Source organism: Moschus berezovskii, chromosome 9 (genome assembly GCF_049115385.1).
Source record: "Moschus berezovskii isolate FMDL1 chromosome 9, NW_MosBer_1.0, whole genome shotgun sequence".
NCBI classification, from domain to species: Eukaryota; Metazoa; Chordata; class Mammalia; order Artiodactyla; family Moschidae; genus Moschus; species Moschus berezovskii.
Window position 1 is genome coordinate 82,040,413 of NC_142468.1, and position 20,167 is coordinate 82,060,579.

At 38.5% G+C, this 20,167-nt stretch overlaps 1 protein-coding gene across 2 annotated transcripts in view; it reads left to right on the forward strand.

The window, feature by feature from the left end:
- The window catches only part of POLK (DNA polymerase kappa), a 91,726-nt gene that overhangs the window by 38,841 nt on the left and 32,718 nt on the right, over positions 1-20,167 (forward strand). Inside the window, exons 2-3 of one of the 2 annotated variants that reach the window (XM_055436298.2) lie at positions 9,685-9,827; positions 17,522-17,641. In XM_055436298.2, coding sequence (XP_055292273.1) covers positions 9,693-9,827; positions 17,522-17,641 — 255 coding nt within the window. In that variant the 5' untranslated portion in view covers positions 9,685-9,692. Of the gene's footprint in view, positions 1-9,684; positions 9,828-15,154; positions 17,406-17,521; positions 17,642-20,167 lie in introns of those variants that run through there. The other variant, XM_055436300.2, reaches the window with a different exon arrangement.

The following is a 20,167-nucleotide window of genomic DNA, read 5'->3' on the forward strand; positions in this document are numbered from 1 at the left end:
AAGAATAAGACTGAAAACCAGAGGCAGAGGCTTAAGGCCAAATCCTGAAAACACCAGAGATCTCCTGTTCCAGAGAACATTAATTGATAGGTACTCATCAAATGCCTCCATACATACGCTGAAACCAGGCACCACCCAAGGGTCAACAAGTTTCAGTGAAAGACATACTACACAAAGTATCCAGCAACACAGGAGAGTAGCACTGAGCTTCAATATACAGACTGCCCAAAGCGACCCCAAACCCACTGACATCTCAAACTCATCACTGGACACTTCATTGCACTCCAGAGAGAAGAAATCCAGCTCCACCCACCAGAACATCGACACAAGCTTCCCTAACCAGGGAACCTTGACAAGTCACCCATCCAACCCAACACACAACAAGGTAACTACATAATAAAGAGAACTCCACAAACTGCCAGAAGACGGAAAGGCCACCCCGAAAACAGCAATATAAGCAAGATGAACAGGCAGAGAAATACCCAACAAGTAAAGGAACGGGATAAATGCCCACCAACACAAACAAAAGACGAAGATATAAGGAACCTACCCGATAAAGAATTTCGAATTTTAATTGTGAAAATGATTCAAAATCTGGAAAGCAAAATGGAGTTACAGATAAATAAACTGGAGAAAAGGATTGAGAAGATGGAAGAAATGTTCAATAAGGAATTAGAGGAAATAAAAAGGAGTCAATATATAATGAATAATACAATAGATGAGATCAGAAACACCCTTGAGGGCACACACAGAATAACGGAGGCAGAAGACAGGATAAGCGAGCTAGAAAATAGAATTGTAGAAATAAATGAAACAGAGACGGAAAAAGAAAAGAATTTTAAAAAATGAGGACAATATTAGAGACATATGGGACAATATTAAACGCCCCAACATTCGAATCATAGGAGTCCCAGAAGAAGAAGACAAAAAGAAAGACCGTGAGAGAATACTTGAGGAGATAATAGTTGAAAATTTCCCTAAAATGGGGAAGGAAATAATCACCCAAGTCCAAGAAACACAGAGAGTCCCTAACAGGATAAACCCAAGGCGATATACCCCAAGGCACATATTAATCAAATTAATAAAGATCAAACACAAAGAACAAATATTAAAAGCAGCAAGGGAAAAACAACAAATAACACACAAGGGGATCCCCATAAGGATAACAGCTGATCTTTCAGCAGAAACTCTTCAGGCCAGGAGGGAATGGCAAGACATACTTAAAGTGATGAAAGAAAATAAGCTACAACACAGATTACTGTACCCAGCAAGGATCTCATTCAAGTATGAAGGAGAAATCAAAAGCTTTACAGACAAGCAAAAGCTGAGAGAATTCAGCATCACCAAACCAGCTCTCCAAAAAATACTAAAGGATCTTCTCTAGACTGCAAACACAGAAAGGGTATATAAACTTGAACCCAAAACAATAAAGAAAATGGCAACGGGATCATACTTATCAATAATCACCTTAAACGTAAATGGGTTGAATGCCCCAACCAAAAGACAAAGGCTGGCTGAATGGATACAAAAACAAGACCCCCATATATGTTGTCTACAAGAGACCCACCTCAAATCGAGGGACACATACAGACTGAAAGTGAAAGGCTGGAAAAAGATATTCCACTCAAATAGAGACCAAAAGAAAGCAGGAGTAGCAGTACTCATATCAGATAAAATAGATTTTAAAACAAAGGCCGTGAAAAGAGACAAAGAAGGAAACTACATAATGATCAAAGGATCAATCCAAGAAGAAGATATAACAATTATAAATATTTTTGCACCCAACATAGGAGCACCGCAATATGTAAGACAATTACTAACAAGTATGAAAGGGGAAATTAACAGTAACACAATAATAGTGGGAGACTTTAATACCCCACTTACATCTATGGATAGATCAACTAAACAGAAAATTAACAAGGAAACACAAACTTTAAATGATGCAATAGACCAGTTAGACCTACTAGATCTCTATAGGACATTTCACCCCAAAACAATGAATTTCACCTTTTTCTCAAGCGCACACGGAACATTTTCCAGAATAGATCACATCCTGGGCCATAAATCTAGCCTTGGTAAATTTTAAAAAATTGAAATCATTCCAAGCATCTTTTCTGACCACAATTCAGAACTCTCAATTACGGGAGAAAAACTATTAAAAATGCCAACATACGGAGGCTGAACAACACGCTGCTGAATAACGAACAAATCATAGAAGAAATCAAAAGAGAAATCAAAATATGCATAGAAATGAATGAAAATGAAAACACAACAACCCAAAATCTCTGGACACTGTAAAAGCAGTGCTAAGGGGGAAGTTCATAGCAACACAGGCACACCTCAAGAAACAAGAAAAAAGTCAACTAAATAACCTAACTCTACATCTAAAGAAACTAGAAAAGGAAGAAAGAACCCCAGGGTTAGTAGAAGGAATGAAATTGTAAAAATTAGGGCAGAGATAAATGCAAAAGAAACAAAAGAGGCCATAGCAAAAATCAACAAAGCCAAAAGCTGGTTCTTTGAAAAGGTAAATAAAACTGACAAACCACTAGCCAGACTCATCAAGAAACAAAGGGAGAAGAACCAAATCAATAAAATTAGAAATGAAAATGGAGAGATCACAACTGACAACACAGAAATACAAAGGATTATTAGAGAATTCTATCAGCAATTATATGGCAATAAAATGAATAACTTGGAAGAAATGGACAAATTCCTAGAAAAGTACACCTTGCCAAAACTGAACCAGGAAGAAATAGAAAATATGAACAGACCCATCACAAGCACGGAAATAGAGGAAGTAATCGGAAATCTTCCAGCAAACAAAAGCCCAGGTCCAGAAGGCTTCACAGCTGAATTCTACCAAAAATTTAGTGAAGAGCTAACACCTATTCTACTCAAACTCTTCCAGAAAATTGCTGAGGAAGGGAAACTTCCAAACTCATTCTATGAGGCCACCATCACCCTAATCCCAAAACCTGGTAAAGATCCCACAAAAAAAGAAAACTACAGGCCAATATCACTGATGAACATAGATGCAAAAATCCTTAACAAAATTCTAGCAATCAGAATCCAGCAACACATTAAGAAGATCATACATCATGACCAAGTGGGCTTTATCCCAGGAATGCAAGGATTCTTCTATATCCGCAAATCAATCAATGTAATACACCACATTAACAAACTGAAAAATAAAAATCATATGATTATCTCAATAGATGCAGAGAAAGCCTTTGACAAAATACAACATCCATTTATGATAAAAACCCTCCAGAAAGTGGGAATAGAAGGGACATATCTCAACATAACAAAAGCTATTTATGACAAACCCACAGCAAACATCCTCAATGGTGAAAAACTGAAAGCATTTCCCCTAAAGTCAGGAACAAGACAAGGGTGCCCACTCTCACCAGTACTATTCAACATAGTTCTGGAAGTTTTGGCTACAGCAATCAGAGCAGAAAAAGACATAAAAGGAATCCAAATTGGAAAAGAAGAAGTAAAACTTTCACTGTTCGCTGATGACATGATCCTCTACACAGAAAACCCTAAAGACTCTACCAGAAAACTACTAGAGCTAATCAATGTATACAGTAAAGTTGCAGGATATAAAATCAACACACAGAAATCCCTTGCATTCCTATACACTAATAATGAGAAAATAGAAAGAGAAATTAAGGAAACTATTCCATTCACTGTTGCAATGAAAAGAATTAAATACTTAGGAATATATCTACCTAAGGAAACAAAAGACTTGTACATAGAAAACTCTAAAATACTAGTGAAAGTAATCAAAGAGGACACTAGTAGATGGAGAAATATACCGTGTTCGTGGATTGGAAGAATAAATATTGTGAAAATGAGTATACTACCCAAAGTAATTTATACATTCAATTCTATCCCTATCAAGCTACCAACGATATTTTTCACAGAACTAGAACAAATAATCTCACAATATGTATGGAAATACAAAAAACCTCGAATAGCCAAAGCAATCTTGGAGAAGAATGGAACTGGAGGAATTAACCTGCCAGACTTCAGGCTCTACTACAAAGCCACAGTCTTCAAGACAGTATGGTACTGGCATAAAGACAGAAATATAGATCAATGGAACAAAATAGAAAGCCCAGAGATAAATCCATGCACCTATGGACACCTTATCTTCGACAAAGGAGGCAAGAATATAAAATGGACAAAAGACAGTCTCTTTAACAAGTGGTGCTGGGAAAACTGGTCAGCCACTTGTAAAAGAATGAAACTAGAACACTTCCTAACACCATACACAAAAATAAACTCAAAATGGATTAGAGAGCTAAATGTAAGACCAGATACTATAAAACTCCTAGAGGAGAACGTAGGCAAAACACTCTCTGACATAAATCACAGCAGGATCCTCCAAGACCCACCTCCCAGAATATTGGAAATAAAAGCAAAAATAAACAAATGGGAACTAATTAAAATCAAAAGCTTCTGCACAGCAAAGGAAACTCTAAGCAAGGTGAAAAGACAGCCTTCAGAATGGGAGAAAATAATAGCAAATGAAGCAACTGATAAAGGATTAATCTCCAAAATATACAAGCAGCTCCTGCAGCTCAATTCCAGAAAAATAAGTGACCCAATCAAAAAATGGGCCAAAGAACTAAACAGACATTTCTCCAAAGAAGACACACAGATGGCTAACAAACACATGAAAAAATGCTCAACATCCCTCATAATCAGAGAAATGCAAATCAAAACCACAACGAGATACCATTTCACACCAGTCAGAATGGCTGCTATCCAAAAGTCTACATGCAGTAAATGCTGGAGAGGGTGTGGAGAAAAGGGAACCCTCTTACACTGTTGGTGGGAATGCAAACTAGTACAGCCGCTATGGAGAACAGTGTGGAGATTCCTCAAAAAACTGGAAATAGAACTGCCATATGATCCAGCAATCGCACTCCTGGGCATACACACGGAGGAAACCAGAATTGAAAGAGACACTTGTACTCCAGTGTTCATTGCAGCACTGTTTATAATAGCCAGGACATGGAAGCAACCTAGATGTCCATCTGCAGACGAATGGATAAGAAAGCTTTGGTACATATACACAGTGGAGTATTTTTCAGCCATCAAAAAGAATGCATTTGAATCAGTTTTAGTGAGGTGGATGAAATTGGAGCCAATTATACAGAGTGAAGCAAGCCAGAAAGAAAAACATCAATACAGTATACTAACGCATATATATGGAATTTAGAAAGATGGTAACCTTAACCCTGTATACGAGACTGCAAAAGAGACATAGGCATATAGAACAGTCTTTGGGACTCTTTGGGAGAGGGTGAAGGTGAGATGAATGGGGAGAACGGCATTGTAGCATGTATTTTATCATAAGTGACCAGTCCAGGTTCGACGCATGATACAGGATGCTTGGGGCTGGTGCACGGGGATGACCTGGAGGGAGGATATGCGGAAGAGGGAGGTGGGAGGGGGGGTTCAAGAAAGGGAACACATGTACACCCGGGGCGGATTCATGTCAATGTATGGCAAAACCAACCAATATATTAATGTAAGATAATTTGCCTCCAATAAAATAAATTAAAAAAAATAATAAAGCCAAGACTTGAAGAAGATAAGGGAGTTTAGTCAAAGAACTGGCCAAAGAACCCTCCAGGAGAAAGGAACAGTCAGTGCAAAAGGCCTTAAGGTCAGAGTGCCTCGCAGATTTGAGAACACCAAAGTTGGACAACAGTGAGCAAGCAGGGGAGAACATTAGGTATGAAGGTAGACAGGTAACAGGTAAGAGTGGTACCAATTCTGTAAAGATTTCGGGTTTTATTCTAGAGTGGGACAAGGAGAGGAGTGATGTGACCTAACTCATGGTTAGAAGAATCAGTTTGGCTACTGTGTTGATAATTGACTATAGGAGGGCAAGGGCAGGAACAGAGATGTTTTAAGAGGCTATTGCAATAATCCAGGAAAAAAATAACGGTGGTTCAGACTAGTGTGAAAATAGTGAGAGAAGATTACATTCTTGGTACACTTGGAAAGTAGAGCCCACGAGATTTCCTGATAGTTTGGATGCGGGGTGTATGAGAAAGAGGAGAGTCAAGAATGACTGCAAGGTGTTTTGCATGATCCACTGGAAGGGATTAGAGTTGCCCTCAGCTGGGCTGGAAGAAGCACAAGCTGGAATCAAGATTGCTGGGAGAAATATCAATAACCTCAGGTATGCAGATGACACCACCCTTATGGCATAAAATGAAGAGGAACTCAAAAGCCTCTTGATGAAAGTGAAAGAGGAGACTGAAAAGGTTGGCTTGAAGCTCAGCATTCAGAAAACAAAGATCATGGCATCTGGTCCCATCACTTCATGGGAAATAGATGGCGTAACAGTGGAAACAGTGTCAGACTTTATTTTTTGGGGCTCCAAAATCACTGCGGATGCTGATTGCAGCCATGAAATTAAAAGACGCTTACTCCTTGGAAGGAAAGTTATGACCAACCTAGATAGTATATTAAAAAGCAGAGACATTATTTTGCCAACAAAGGTCCATCTAGTCAAGGCAATGGTTTTTCCCATGGTCATGTATGGATGTGAGAGTTGGACTGTGAAGAAAGCTGATCAACGAAGAATTGATGCTTTTAAACTGTGGTGATGGAGAAGACTCTTGAGAGTCCCTTGGATTGCAACCAGTCCATTCTAAAGGAGATCAATCCTGGGTGTTCATTGTAAGGACTGATGCTAAAGCTGAAACTGCAATACTTTGGCCACATCATGCGACGAGCTGACTCACTGGGAAAGAGTCTGATGCTGGGAAGGACTGGGGGCAGGAGGAGTTGAGGACGACAGAGAATGAGATGGCTGGATGGCATCACCGACTCAATGGACATGAGTTTCAGTAAATTCCGGGATTTGGTGATGGACAGGGAGGCCTGGCGTGCTGTGATTCATGGGGTCGCAAAGAGTCGGACACGACTGAGCGACTGAACTGAACTGAGATGAGGAAGGCTGAAAATTGAGCTGGTTTGGGGGATGGAGGCAGATGAGAATGTCCATTTCAGACTTACTAAATTTGAGATGTCAGGCAGGCATCTGGACTAGAGCTGTTAACTTGGAAGTCATTAGCATGTAGATGAAAGTAAATCTGTGCCCATGAAACTGGATATATGTTGCCTGGCAATGGGGCATCAACAAGGCAGCAAGGTAACTGAAAACTATGTGTCTCACGACTTTGCCTGGCGCCAATATTGCTTATAGCCCAATTCTTCTCACCAGTTAAGGACTAAAATCAATTCTCAAGAGTTTGGGGACTAAGTAATATACTATATGTGAAGTTGTAGGCATTCAATAATTGTCTCTTTGTCTTTCATACATTTCACCATTTAAAGGAAAACGCAGCTTAAAGTAGGCTGTCTGCATTTAGCCTCTTCATTCTTCAGTAGTGTTGGTTTGGGAAATTTATTAATGAATTACACTCACTTGTTTTACTAGAAAATGAGACTATTGGATTACTAAAGCATAAGGCAAAATACAGGATAATATTAGGCTGAATGTGAAAGCTGGAGAGAAGAATATTCTAAGGATAACAGAAAATCAACCGGTATTCCCTTAGTTACCAGTGGTTCCTATACTTCATTGCACAGTGGAATTATCTGGGCATCTCTTAAAAATATTTATATCTGACTTCTATTCCTAGACTTTCTGACCTACTTGGTATGGCATAAAAGCTAGGCATCAAGGATTTTAAGATCTCTACGGTGGATGTAATGTGTAGCAAAGTTTGATAACTATTGTGATATACAGGTTTATTTTATTTTTTTCTTAATGGAACCATCACTAATATTCACAGTATTCAAATTTCATTTTATGATTTACATTTTTCTTTGCTGGTACTAAAAATGAAAGCAGCTCTCAAGAAAAGGTCCTCTTAAGGGCATTATGCTAAGGGAAATAAGTCAGAAAAATACTGTATAATCTCACTTACATGTGGAATCTAAAACCGGAAACAGAAAACTCACAGAGAACAGATAGGTGGTTGCCAGTGGCAGTGATGGGGAGTGGAGTGAAGGGGTGAGAGGTAGTGAGTGGGGGCAATAGGTAAAGGGAGTCAAAAAGTATAAGCTTTCAATTATAAAGTAAATCATGCAAATGTAATGCACAAATGGTGACTATAGTTAGCATGATATTGTATTGTTGAAAATTGCTAACAGAATGGATCTTAAAAGTTCTCATCACAAGAAAAACATTTGTAACTATGTGTGGTGATGTTAAAATAGAAAAAAGGGAAGGGGAGAGGAGGGTGTCAATGGGGAGAGAAGGGCCTCAAGGCAGAGTAGAATAAATGAGCCTGCTGTAAATCATCCAAATGAGAAATTACGGTCATAATTTGTTGTAGATTCATGGCAGCTATTCACCTGGCCATTTATTTGTAGTATGTGAAAAAAAAGTGTTAGTTGCTCAGTCGTGTCCAACTCCTTGCGACCCCTTGGATTGTAATCCCAACCCAGGGATCAAGCCTGAGTCTCCTCCATTGCAGGCAGATTCTTTACAGTCTAAGCCACCAGGGTAGAAGAGCCCCAAACTGGAGACAGCTGTGATGTCATGGTAGCTGCTTTAGATCTGGAGGAAGAAGACCTGGAGTGAAATTCTAGATCTTTTGCTTTTTATCAGAGCCATGGTGGGCAATTCATTTAACCTTCCTGAAATTCAAATTTCTTTCTCCCTAACATGAGGATGAGCAAAGCTATTTTCTGTGGCTGTTTTAATTGTTTTTAAAAGCTAATGTATGTGAAGGTAAATTATAAAGAGTTATATTAAGATCCTAAAGAATTATTATTTGAAATTAACCTCAGAAGTGACATGCCATTGCAGAGTGTAATGATTTCCTGCAAGGGGATAGATTTTTTTTTCCTGTATTTTTTCACTGATTTAAGAATGGAACTCTGCAAACAGTAGGTAATAAATGCTATTGAACTTACATTTGGCAGGGAAAGTGTTATTTTGTATTTATTTCTCATACAGTACATTGTACTGTGTAGTGATTATAGTCACTAAGTCGTGTCTGACTCTGCGACCCCATGGACTGTAGCCCACCCGGCTTCTCTGTCCATGGGGATTCTCCAGGCGGGAATACTGGAGTGGGTTGCCATGCTCTCCTCCATGCTCGTCCCAACCCAGGGATCGAACCCAGTTCTCTCACGTTGCAGGTGGATTCTTTACTGTCTGAGCCACCAGGGAAGCCCATACAGTGCATTAAATAGGGAAAAAACATGAACTTTGGACACAAATGTTGTCACTTACCAAATCTCTGTGAGTAGGCCTGTTCCATAGCTCAGGTTTATTTTCTCTTTATATTGGGGATAATAATATCTACCTTCCAGGGCTGATGTGTGAAATTCAAGTATAAAGTACCATGCGTAGTGACTGGCACAGAGTTGGCAGGAAATGTTAATCCATTTCTTCCCTCCAAGAGTATAAATCTTGGGATAATAATTTTAAAATCTGAGTACTAATTATTTCTCAGTAGCCAAAAAAATCTTAACTGTCATTTTAGTTGTGCTGATTTCTATGTCATTTTAAATGACACCCCTCTCCCAAACCCTTGCCCTCCATGAATGCTTTGAAAAACATGTTTGTTTTGTATGCTTTTTCAGATAATAAAAAGAACCATTTCGCCATTAACTTTTTATCTTTCCTTCAAGTTTACACCATGGATAACACAAAGGAGAAGAGAGACAATTACAAAGACGATCTTCTGCTGAGGGTGGGACTTAATGACAATAAAGCTGGAATGGAAGGATTAGATAAAGAGAAAATCAACAAAATTATAATGGAAGCCACAAAGGTATGTTTCTTTTTTTCTTTCAGTATCTTTAACTTAGTAACCATTTTACTTTTTTTAAAAAAGAAAATTAGTAAGTTTTAGATAATATTTTAAGTATTTTAATATATAAAATTGTTAAGCTCCAGTGCATGTAGAATAATCTCCCATCTCTGCTAATGCTTTTGCATTCTGCTTGGTACTTAACATGCATATAGTATGCTTGTTAAAGCAAAATAATGTATATCTTCTTTTTCAGCCCTTTTTTCCCACCCCAAGAGGAGAATACTACAATTGTGGGTTTTTTTGTTTTTGTTTCGGTTTTATCTTGGAAGTCTTTCTGTATAAGAAAGTGAAGATCTTCCCTCTTTTTTATGCCTGCATAGGTGGATATACTATAATTTATTGAACTAGAAGCTTTGTTAATGAACATATAAGTCATTTCTGGTCTTTTCATCTTTACACATAATACTACAATGAATAACCTTATATTTCATAACTTTACATATGTGCAAATATGTATAGGAATAGGAGAGATTCCCTGAACCAAATACAGATAGGTTGAAAGGATATATACCTGTGTAGTTTTCAATGAATTGCTCAATTGCCCTCCATAGTATTGTATCAATTTACATTTCCACTGCCAATATATAAGAGTATATTGAAACCGTACCAACACAGTGTGTTACTGTACTTTCAGATTTGCCACTCTTTGTTAATGCAGTGTAGCGTTCTCATCAAATTTCAAAATGTTTATAAGATACCATTAAAAGTACAAAGATAAGCAACATACTAGAGTAAAATATCTATTTGCAAAACACACATCTGTTAAAGGACTTACATCCAAAAAATATGAATTATTCTTACAGCTCATTATTGAGAAGACAACCCAATCAAAAAATGTACAAAACATATAAATAGACACTTTACTAAGGAAGATATAAGAATAGCTCATGAGAAGATGTTCAACATTAGTCATTAGGAAAAAGCACATTAAAACCACAATGAGGGACTTCCCTTGTGGTTCACTGGTTAAGAATCCTCCTTCCACAAATGCTAACAGTATGAAAGGGGAAATTAACAGTAGCACGATAATAGTGGGATACTTTAATACCCGACTCACACCTAGGGATAGATCAACCAAACAGAAAATCAGCAAGGAAACACAAGCTTTAAATGATACAATGGGCCGGTTAGTCCTAATTGATATCTGTAGAACATTTCACTCCAAAACAATGAATTTCACCTTTTTCTCAAGTGCACACGGAAAATTCTCCAGGTTAGATCATATTCTGGACCATAAATCTAGCCTTGGAAAATTCAAAAAAATTGAAATCATTTCAGGCATCTTTTCTGATCACAGTGCAGTAGGATTAGATGTCAACTACAGGAAAAAAACTATAAAATACAAACATATGGAAGCTAAACAACACGCTTCTGAATAACCAACAAATCACTGAAAAAATCAAAAAAGAAATCAAAACATGCATAGAAATGAATGAAAATGAAAACACAACAACCCAAAACCTATGGAACACTGTAAATGCAGTGCTAAGGGGAAGGTTCATAGCAATACAGGCATACCTCAAGAAACGAGAAAAATCAAATAAATAATCTAGCTTTACACCTAAAGCAACTAGAAAAAGAAGAAATGAAGAGCCCCAGGGTTAGTAGAAGGAAAGAAATCATAAAAATTAGAGCAGAAAGAAAGGAGACTATAGCAAAAATCAACAAAACTAAAAGCTGGTTCTTTGAGAAGATAAATAGACAAACCATTAGCCAGACTCATCAAGAAAAAAACGAAGAAGAATCAAATCAACAAAATTAGAAATGAAAATGGAGAAATCACAACAGACAACATGGAAATACAAAGGATCATAAGAGACTATTATCAGCAACTATATGCCAATAAAATGGACAACTTGGAAGAAATGGACAAATTCTTAAAAAAGTATAACCTTCCAAAACTGAATCAGGAAGAAATAGAAAGTCTTAAGAGACCCATCACAAGCACAGTTGAAACTGTAATCAAAAATCTTCCAACAAACAAAAGCCCAGGACCAGATGGCTTCACAGGTGAATTCTACCAAAAATTTAGAGAAGAGCTAACACCTATCCTACTCAGACTCTTCCAGAAAATTGCAGAGGAAGGTAAACTGCCAAAATCATTCTGTGTGGCCACCATCACCCTAATACCAAAACCAGACAAAGATGCCGCAAAAAAAAAGAAAACTACAGGCCAATAATCACTGATGAACATAGATGCAAAAACCCTTAACAAAATTCTAACAAACAGAATCCAACAGCATATTAAAAAAAAAAATCATACATCATGAGCAAGTGGGCTTTATCCCAGGGATGCAAGGATTCTTCAATATTCACAAATCAATCATTGTGATACACCACATTAACAAATTGAAAGATGAAAACCATATGATTATCTCAATAGATACAGAGAATGCCTTTGACAAAATTCAACATCCATTTATGATAAAAAGTCTCCAGAAAGCAGGCATAGAAGGAACATGTGTCCTATATGCTTAGTTGCTCAGTCGTGTTCAACTCTTGCAACCCCATAGACTTTAGCCTGCCAGGCTCCATGGGATTCTCTGGGCAAGAATACTAGAGTGGGTTGCCATTTACTTCTCCAGGGGATCTTCCTGACTCAGAAGTCGAACCCAGGTCTCCTGCATTGGAGGCAGACTCTACCGACTGAGCGACGAATACCTCAGCATAATAAAAGCCATATATGATAAACCCACAGCAAGCATTATCCTCAAAGGTGAAAAATTGAAAGCATTTCCCCTAAAGTCAAGAATAAGACAAGGGTGCCCACTCTCAACACTACCATTCAACATTATTTTGAAAGTTTTAGCCACAACAATCAGAGAAGAAAAAGAAATAAAGGAATCCAGATTGGAAAGAAGTAAAACTCTGTTTGCAGATGACATGATCCTCTACATAGAAAACCCTAAAGACACCACCAGAAAATTACTAGAGCTAATCAGTGAATATAGTAAAGTTTCAGGATATAAAATTAATGCACAGAAATCCCTTGCATTCCTATACACCAACAATGAGAAAACAGAGAAATTAAGGAAACAATCCCACTCACCATTGCAATGAAAAGAATAAAATACTTAGGAGTAAATCTACCTAAAGAAACAAAAGACCTATATATAGTAAACTGTAAAACACTGATGAAAGAAATCAAAGAAGACACAAATAGATGGAGAAGTAGACTATGTTTATGGCTTGGAAGAATCAATATAGTGAAAATATACTACCCAAAGTAGTCTACAGATTCAGTGCAATCCCTATCAAGCTACCAATGGTATTTTTCACAGAACTAGAACAAATAATTTCACAATTTGTATGGAAATACAAAAAACTTCAAATAGACAAAGCAATCTTGAGAAAGAAGAATGGAACTGGAGGAATCAACCTGCCTGACTTCAGACTGTACTACAAAGTTACAGTCATCAAGACAGTATGGTACTGGCACAAAGACAGAAATATAGATAATGGAACAAAATAGAAAGCCCAATGATAAATCCACACACTTATGGACACCTTATCTTTTTTAAATGAGGAAAAAATATACAATGGAGAAAAGACAATCTCTTTAACAAGTGGTGCTGGGAAAACTGGTCAACCACCTCTAAAGAATGAAACTAGAACACTTTCTAATAACATACACAGAAATAAACTCAAAATGGATTAAAGATCTAAGTGTTAGACCAGAAACTATAAAACTCCTAGAGGAAAACATAGGCAAAACACTCTCTGACATAAATCACAGCAAGATCCTCTATGACCCACCTCCCAGAGTAATGGAAATAAAAGCAAAAATAAATAAATGGGACCTAACTAAACTTAACGGAGAAGGCAATGGCAAGCCACTCCAGTACTCTTGCCTAGAAAATCCCATGGATGGAGGAGCCTGGTAGGCTGCAGTCCGTGGGGTCGCTAAGGGTCGGACACGACTGAGCGACTTCACTTTCACTTTTCGCTTTCCACTTTCACACATTGGAGAAGGAAATGGCAACCCACTCCAGTGTTCTTGCCTGGAGAATCCCAGGGACGGGGGAGCCTGGTGGGCTTCCGTCTGTGGGGTCACACAGTGTCGGACACGACTGAAGTGACTTAGCAGCAGCAGCAGCAACTAAACTTAAAAGCTGTTGCACAATGAAGGAAACTATAATCAAGGTGAAAAGGCAGCCTTCAGAATGGGAGGAAATAATAACAAATGAAGCAACTGACAAAGAATTAATCTGAAAAATATACAAGCAGTTCATGCAGCTCAATACCAGAAAAATAAACGACCCAATCAAAAAATGGGCCAAAGAACTAAACAGACATTTCTCCATAGAGGACATACCTTTGGCTAACAAACACATGAAAAGATGCTCAACATCACTCATTATCAGAGAAATGCAAATCAAAACCACAATGACGTACCATCTCACGCTGGTCAGAATGGCTGCTATCAAAAAGTCTACAAACAATAAGTGCTGGAGAGGGTGTAGAGAAAAGGGAACCCTCTTACACTGTTGGTGGGAATGCAAACTAGTACAGCCACTATGGAGAATAGTGTGGAGATTCCTTAAAAAACTGGAAATAGAACTGCCATACGACCCAACAATCCCACTGCTGGGCATACACACCGAGGAAACCAGAATTGAAAGAGACACAAGTACCGCAGTGTTCATTGCAGCACTGCTTACAATAGCTTGGACATGGAAGCAACCTAGATGTCCATCAGCAGATGAATGGATAAGAAAGCTGTGGTACATATACACAATGGAGTATTACTCAGCTATTAAAAAGAATGCATTTGAGTCAGTTCTAATGAGGTGGATGAAATTGGAGCCTATTATACAGAGTGAAGTAAGCCAGAAAGAAAAACACCAATACAGTAGATTAAGGAAATGGCAACCCACTCCAGTGTTCTTGCCTGGAGAATCCCAGGGACAGGGGAGCCTGGTGGGCTGCTGTCTATGGGGTCGCACAGGGTCAGACATGACTGAAGCGACTTAGCAGCAGTAGCACATATATATGGAATTTAGAAAGTTAGTAATAACAACCCTATATGCAAGACAGCAAAAGAGACACAGATGTATAAAACAGACTTTTGGACTCTGGGAGAAGGTGAGGGTGGGATGAGTTGGGAGAATGGCATTTAAACATGTATATTATTGTATGTGAAATAGATGACCAGTCCAAGTTTGATGCATGAAACAGCACTCAAAGCAGGTACACTGGGACAACCCAGAGGGATGGGACCTGGGGAGGGAGGTGGGAGGGGGGTTTGGGATGGGGGACATGTGTACACCCATGGCTGATTCATGTCAATGTATGACAAAACCCACCACAATATTTTAAAGTAATTAGCCTCCAATTAAAATAAATTAAAAAAAAAAAAAAAAGAATCCACCTTCTAATGCAGGGGACGTGAGTTCAATCCCTGGTTGGGGAACTAAGTCCAACTATAGATGCCCATGTACCACAACTAAAGAAGTCCCCTGCATGCCACAAAGAAGACCCAGTGTAGCATTAAAAAAAAAAAAAAAAAAACCCAAAACCACAATGAGATACATTCATAGTATTATAGCCTAGAATGAATGGCTATAATATGAAACAGTAACCGATTTTGCAAGGATATGGAGAAATTGGTATCCTCATACATTGCTGGTAGACTTGTGAAATGCTTCTGCCATTTTGGAAAACAGTTTTGCAGTTCCTCAAAGTGTTAAGTAGGGAGTTGCCATGTAACAGAGATTGCACTCCCAGGTATATATCCAAGGAAGATGAAAACATGTGACCACATAAAATATGTACACAACTGTTCATTGCAGCATTTTTCATAATAGCTAAAATGTAAAAATGATCTCAGTGTCCATCAGTCTTATCAATAGGTGGATAGTATGTTCACTGATGGAATGATAGATGATTTTCTAAAAGTTACTTTCTACATTTTATTTAATGGCTAATATTAAATATTTTAAAGTACTGTTTACTTAAAATAGACTGCTAATTATTTCTCCATTAAAAAAACTGATGGGTTTGATTGAGATTAGCAGAGAATTTCAGTTCAACGACTGCAGCCATGGTAAACCACGTGCAAGTGCTCAGCAAATATAAAGAGTACTCTTTCCAAGAGGAGAAAAGGAAGTTGGCAAGGGTATATAGTAAACAGAGACCATGACTTTTCATTGGCTGAGTCGTTGCCAGGAAAGTCTTTGTTCTTTTTGTTGCTTTCTGCTATCATTGAAGGGGGCCAGAGCTCCCTCTTCTGATCTCTGAGTATTTAATTGAGGTTTCTGTTAGTTAATTTTTTACAATAATTTTCCAATGAAAGTAAAGGAGATAATTGATGATCCAGCTGACTAAATCCTTGGATGTGCCCGGAGGATCCCACCTAGGATATGCTTTTATTTCCCAAATGCAGATCTGTACTCATCTTGGAGAGTTTGTACTGTGCTTACTGCCGCACAACAATCTTGTGATTTAGGTAACCTGACCTGTCTCTTGAGAAACCTGTATACAGGTCAGGAAGCAACAGTCAGAACTGTACATGGAACAACAGACTGGTTCCAAATAGGAAAAGGAGTACGTCAAGGCTGTATATTGTCACCTTGCTTATTTAACTTATATGCAGAGTACATCATGAGGAACGCTGGGCTGGAAGAAGCACAAGCTGGAATCAAGATTGCCAGGAGAAATATCAATAACCTCAGATATGCAGATGACACTACCCTTATGGCAGAAAGTGAAGAGGAACTCAAAAGCCTCTTGATGAAAGTGAAAGAGGAGAGTGAAAAGGTTGGCTTGAAGCTCAGCATTCAGAAAACAAAGATCATGGCATCTGGTCCCATCACTTCATGGGAAATAGATGGGGTAACAGTGGAAACAGTGTCAGACTTTATTTTTTTGGGCTCCAAAATCACGTGGCTGCTGATTGCAGCCATGAAATTAAAAGACGCTTACTCCTTGGAAGGAAAGTTATGACCAACCTTGATAATATATTAAAAAGCAGAGACATTACTTTGCCAACCAAGGTCCGTCTAGTCAAGGCAATGGTTTTTCCCGTGGTCATGTATGGATGTGAGAGTTGGACTGTGAAGAAAGTTGATCGCCGAAGAATTGATGCTTTTGAACTGTGGTGTTGGAGAAGATTCTTGAGAATCCCTTGGACTGCAAGGAGATCCAACCAGTCCATTCTAAAGGAGATCAATCCTGGGTATTCATTGGAAGGACTGATGCTAAAGCTGAAACTCCAATACTTTGGCCACCTCATGCGATGAGTTGACTCACTGGAAAAGACTCTGATGCTAGGAAAGGTTGGGGGCGGGAGGAGACGGGGACGACAGAGAATGAGATGGCTGGATGGCATCACCGACTTGATGGACATGAGTTTGAGTGAACTCCAGGAGTTGGTGATGGACAGGGAGGCCTGGCGTGCTGTGATTCATGGGGTCGCGGAGAGTCGGACACGACTGAGCGACTGAACTGAACTGAACTGAAGTTCATTGTACAGATTAGGGAGCCTGAAGCATAATAAGATGAACTTTAGGATCACCGAGCTAGTAAGTAATGGAGGTAAGTTTTGAATTCAAGCCATTCTCTTTCTAGAGTCTGTACTCTTAGCCATCAGTTCACAGTGATGCTTTCCTTCAGCCCTTTCTCTTATGCTGTGCATTCTTTTCCTACATTAGGGGTCCAGATTTTATGGAAATGAGCTCAAGAAAGAAAAGCAAGTCAACCAACGAATTGAAAATATGATGCAACAAAAAGCTCAAATTACCAGCCAGCAGCTAAGGAAAGCACAATTACAGGTATTAATTCAATTGCTAAATATAGTAGGTGCTGGTAGAATAATAATTGGTAGTTAAAATGCATTATGGTCAAATTATAACTGAAAACAAGGGGAAATGTAAATATTTGTTACATTGTAAAGCATAAAAATTTAACAAATGTGCATACTGCTGCTGCTGCTAAGTCATTTCAGTCGTGTCCGACTCTGTGTGACCCCATAGACAGAAGCCCACCAGGCTCCCCCGTCCCTGGGATTCTCCAGGCAAGAACACTGGAGTGGGTTGCCATTTCCTTCTCCAATGTGTGAAAGTGAAGTCGTTCAGTCGTGTCTGACCCTTAGCGACCCCAGGGACTGCAGCCTACCAGGCTCCTCCATCCATGGGATTTTGTAGGCAAGAGTACTTGCCATTGCCTTCTCCGAATGTGCATACAGCTTTGTAAAAAATTGCTCTGTGTTTTTACCTAAAGACCCACACCTAAACATTGTCACCTCCATTATACAGGAAAGTAAATGGAGCCTTAGTTAGGTTAAGTGACTTGCCCAGCTTCATATGACAGGTAGTTGCCAGAGCTAGGATTTAATCCAAAGCTTTTGTTCCTTTTATTATATACATATGTTGCAGCTGGAAAAGGCCCCAAGATAAATGTGACATGTTTTTTGAAAAACTAACTTTTTTTTGTTTCCAAAAAGATTTGGGGGAACATGTTAACTAATTAGGACTTCCCTTGTGTCTCAGACGGTGAAGCGTCTGCCTACAATGCAGGAGATCCGGGTTCAATCCCCTGGAGAAGGAAATGGCAACTCACTCCAGTACTCTTGCCTGAAAAATCCCATGGATGGAGGAGCGGGGTAGGCTACAGTCCATACGGTCTCAAAGAGTCAGACACGACTGAGCGACTTCACTTGGTCTTGGTCACTTGGTTAACTAATTAAATTTGAAAGTACTTTGAAATGTAGTTGTATTACAGTAAAACAAAAAGTTATGTAAATGATAGAATGCCAAATGTACATGAATTTTTAAGATAAAACATAAGACTTCTAAAAGTTTGGGGTCGTTTGGCATCTTTGGGAAATAAATGCTCAATTTCCTGTGGTATTACAAGTTATTTCAGTAGAAAAGTTTGAGAAGAGCCAGTCTATAAGTCATTAGGCGGTAGATTGAAAACTCAAGGCAGTAAAACTAAAGTTTACATTTAGAGAGTTTTACAATACTTTGGCCACCTCATGCAACGAGTTGACTCACTGGAAAAGATTCTGATGCTGGGAGGGATTGGGGGCGGGAGGAGATGGGGACAACAGAGAATGCGATGGCTGGATGGCATCACCGACTTGATGGACATGAGTTTGAGTGAACTCCAGGAGTTGGTGATGGACAGGGAGGCCTGGCGTGCTGTGATTCATGGGGTCGCGAAGAGTCAGACACGACTGAGCGACTGAACTGAACTGAACTGAATTTGCTATTAAGCAAGTGAAAGAGAAGTTACGCGTGTTACTTAACTCACATTTGAGTTTCACAGGCACACCTAAGTGCAAGAGAAGCTAAAAATCTATTACTATGGAAGGAAGAGAGTAGATTTCAGGGTTCAACTAGCAGTCCAAAGCAATATTCTTTGCTCACGTTTCTAGAGTTTATTTCTCTTCATTTATAGATCTTATTGTATAATAAATATTTTTTTGTCTGTCACTTGTAAAGATTTTTTAATATGCACCATGCAATTTTATTTATTGAATAATAATAATACAGTTTAATATTCCCCCTCACCACTCTTCTTTAGAAAAACATTTTCTTTTCATCCATTGTTTTTTTCATACAAGATTAAGCATTATTTCATCAAGTTGAAAAGAAATTCCATTCGGTCCAAAGTAACATTGTTTTTAAGTTGATATTACTCCTTAGGCAGTTTAGTTTCTGGAACTCTTTTTGATTTATAGCCTACAAATATCTTTAATAAAGTTTTAAAGATGTAATACATAGGAGTGGCATAGCAACATCTTGCTGTTTATACTACTTTTAAAACTCATTACCTTAAATATGCTAATAATCTGAAGAAATATAGAATCCCTTACATTGTGTAGCAGAACTTCACATTTTGTTATGGTTTTAGTTGACTATTCCATGGGAGGCTCTCTGACATCTTTTGCAAGGGAAATGGCAGGAAGTGTGTTTTTTGTTGATTGTAAAATTGTTTCAGTTTTTGAGCTTCCTTTAAAAGAAGTTATATAAATGGGAGGGGATTGAGGAAATCCTAAGGAGGCTGCTGCTGCTGTGTCACTTCAGTCGTGTCTGACTCTGTGCGACCCCATAGATGGCATAAGGAGGCTAGAAGGTCTGAAAGAACAGAGAGGTTTTCATGGGAAACTTGTTTCTGTTTTAGAGTAATGAAATTTCTAAATAGTATATTTTATTATATGTAGCAAGTAAGCTCTGAAGGCATAAACTCCCCTGATGTTTCTTCAGAACCTCCCTAAGTATCCCTACCCAATCCCATCCTCATTAAACTTCTTAAAAGCATAATCATTTTCGTAGCTGTCAAAGCATCTTATT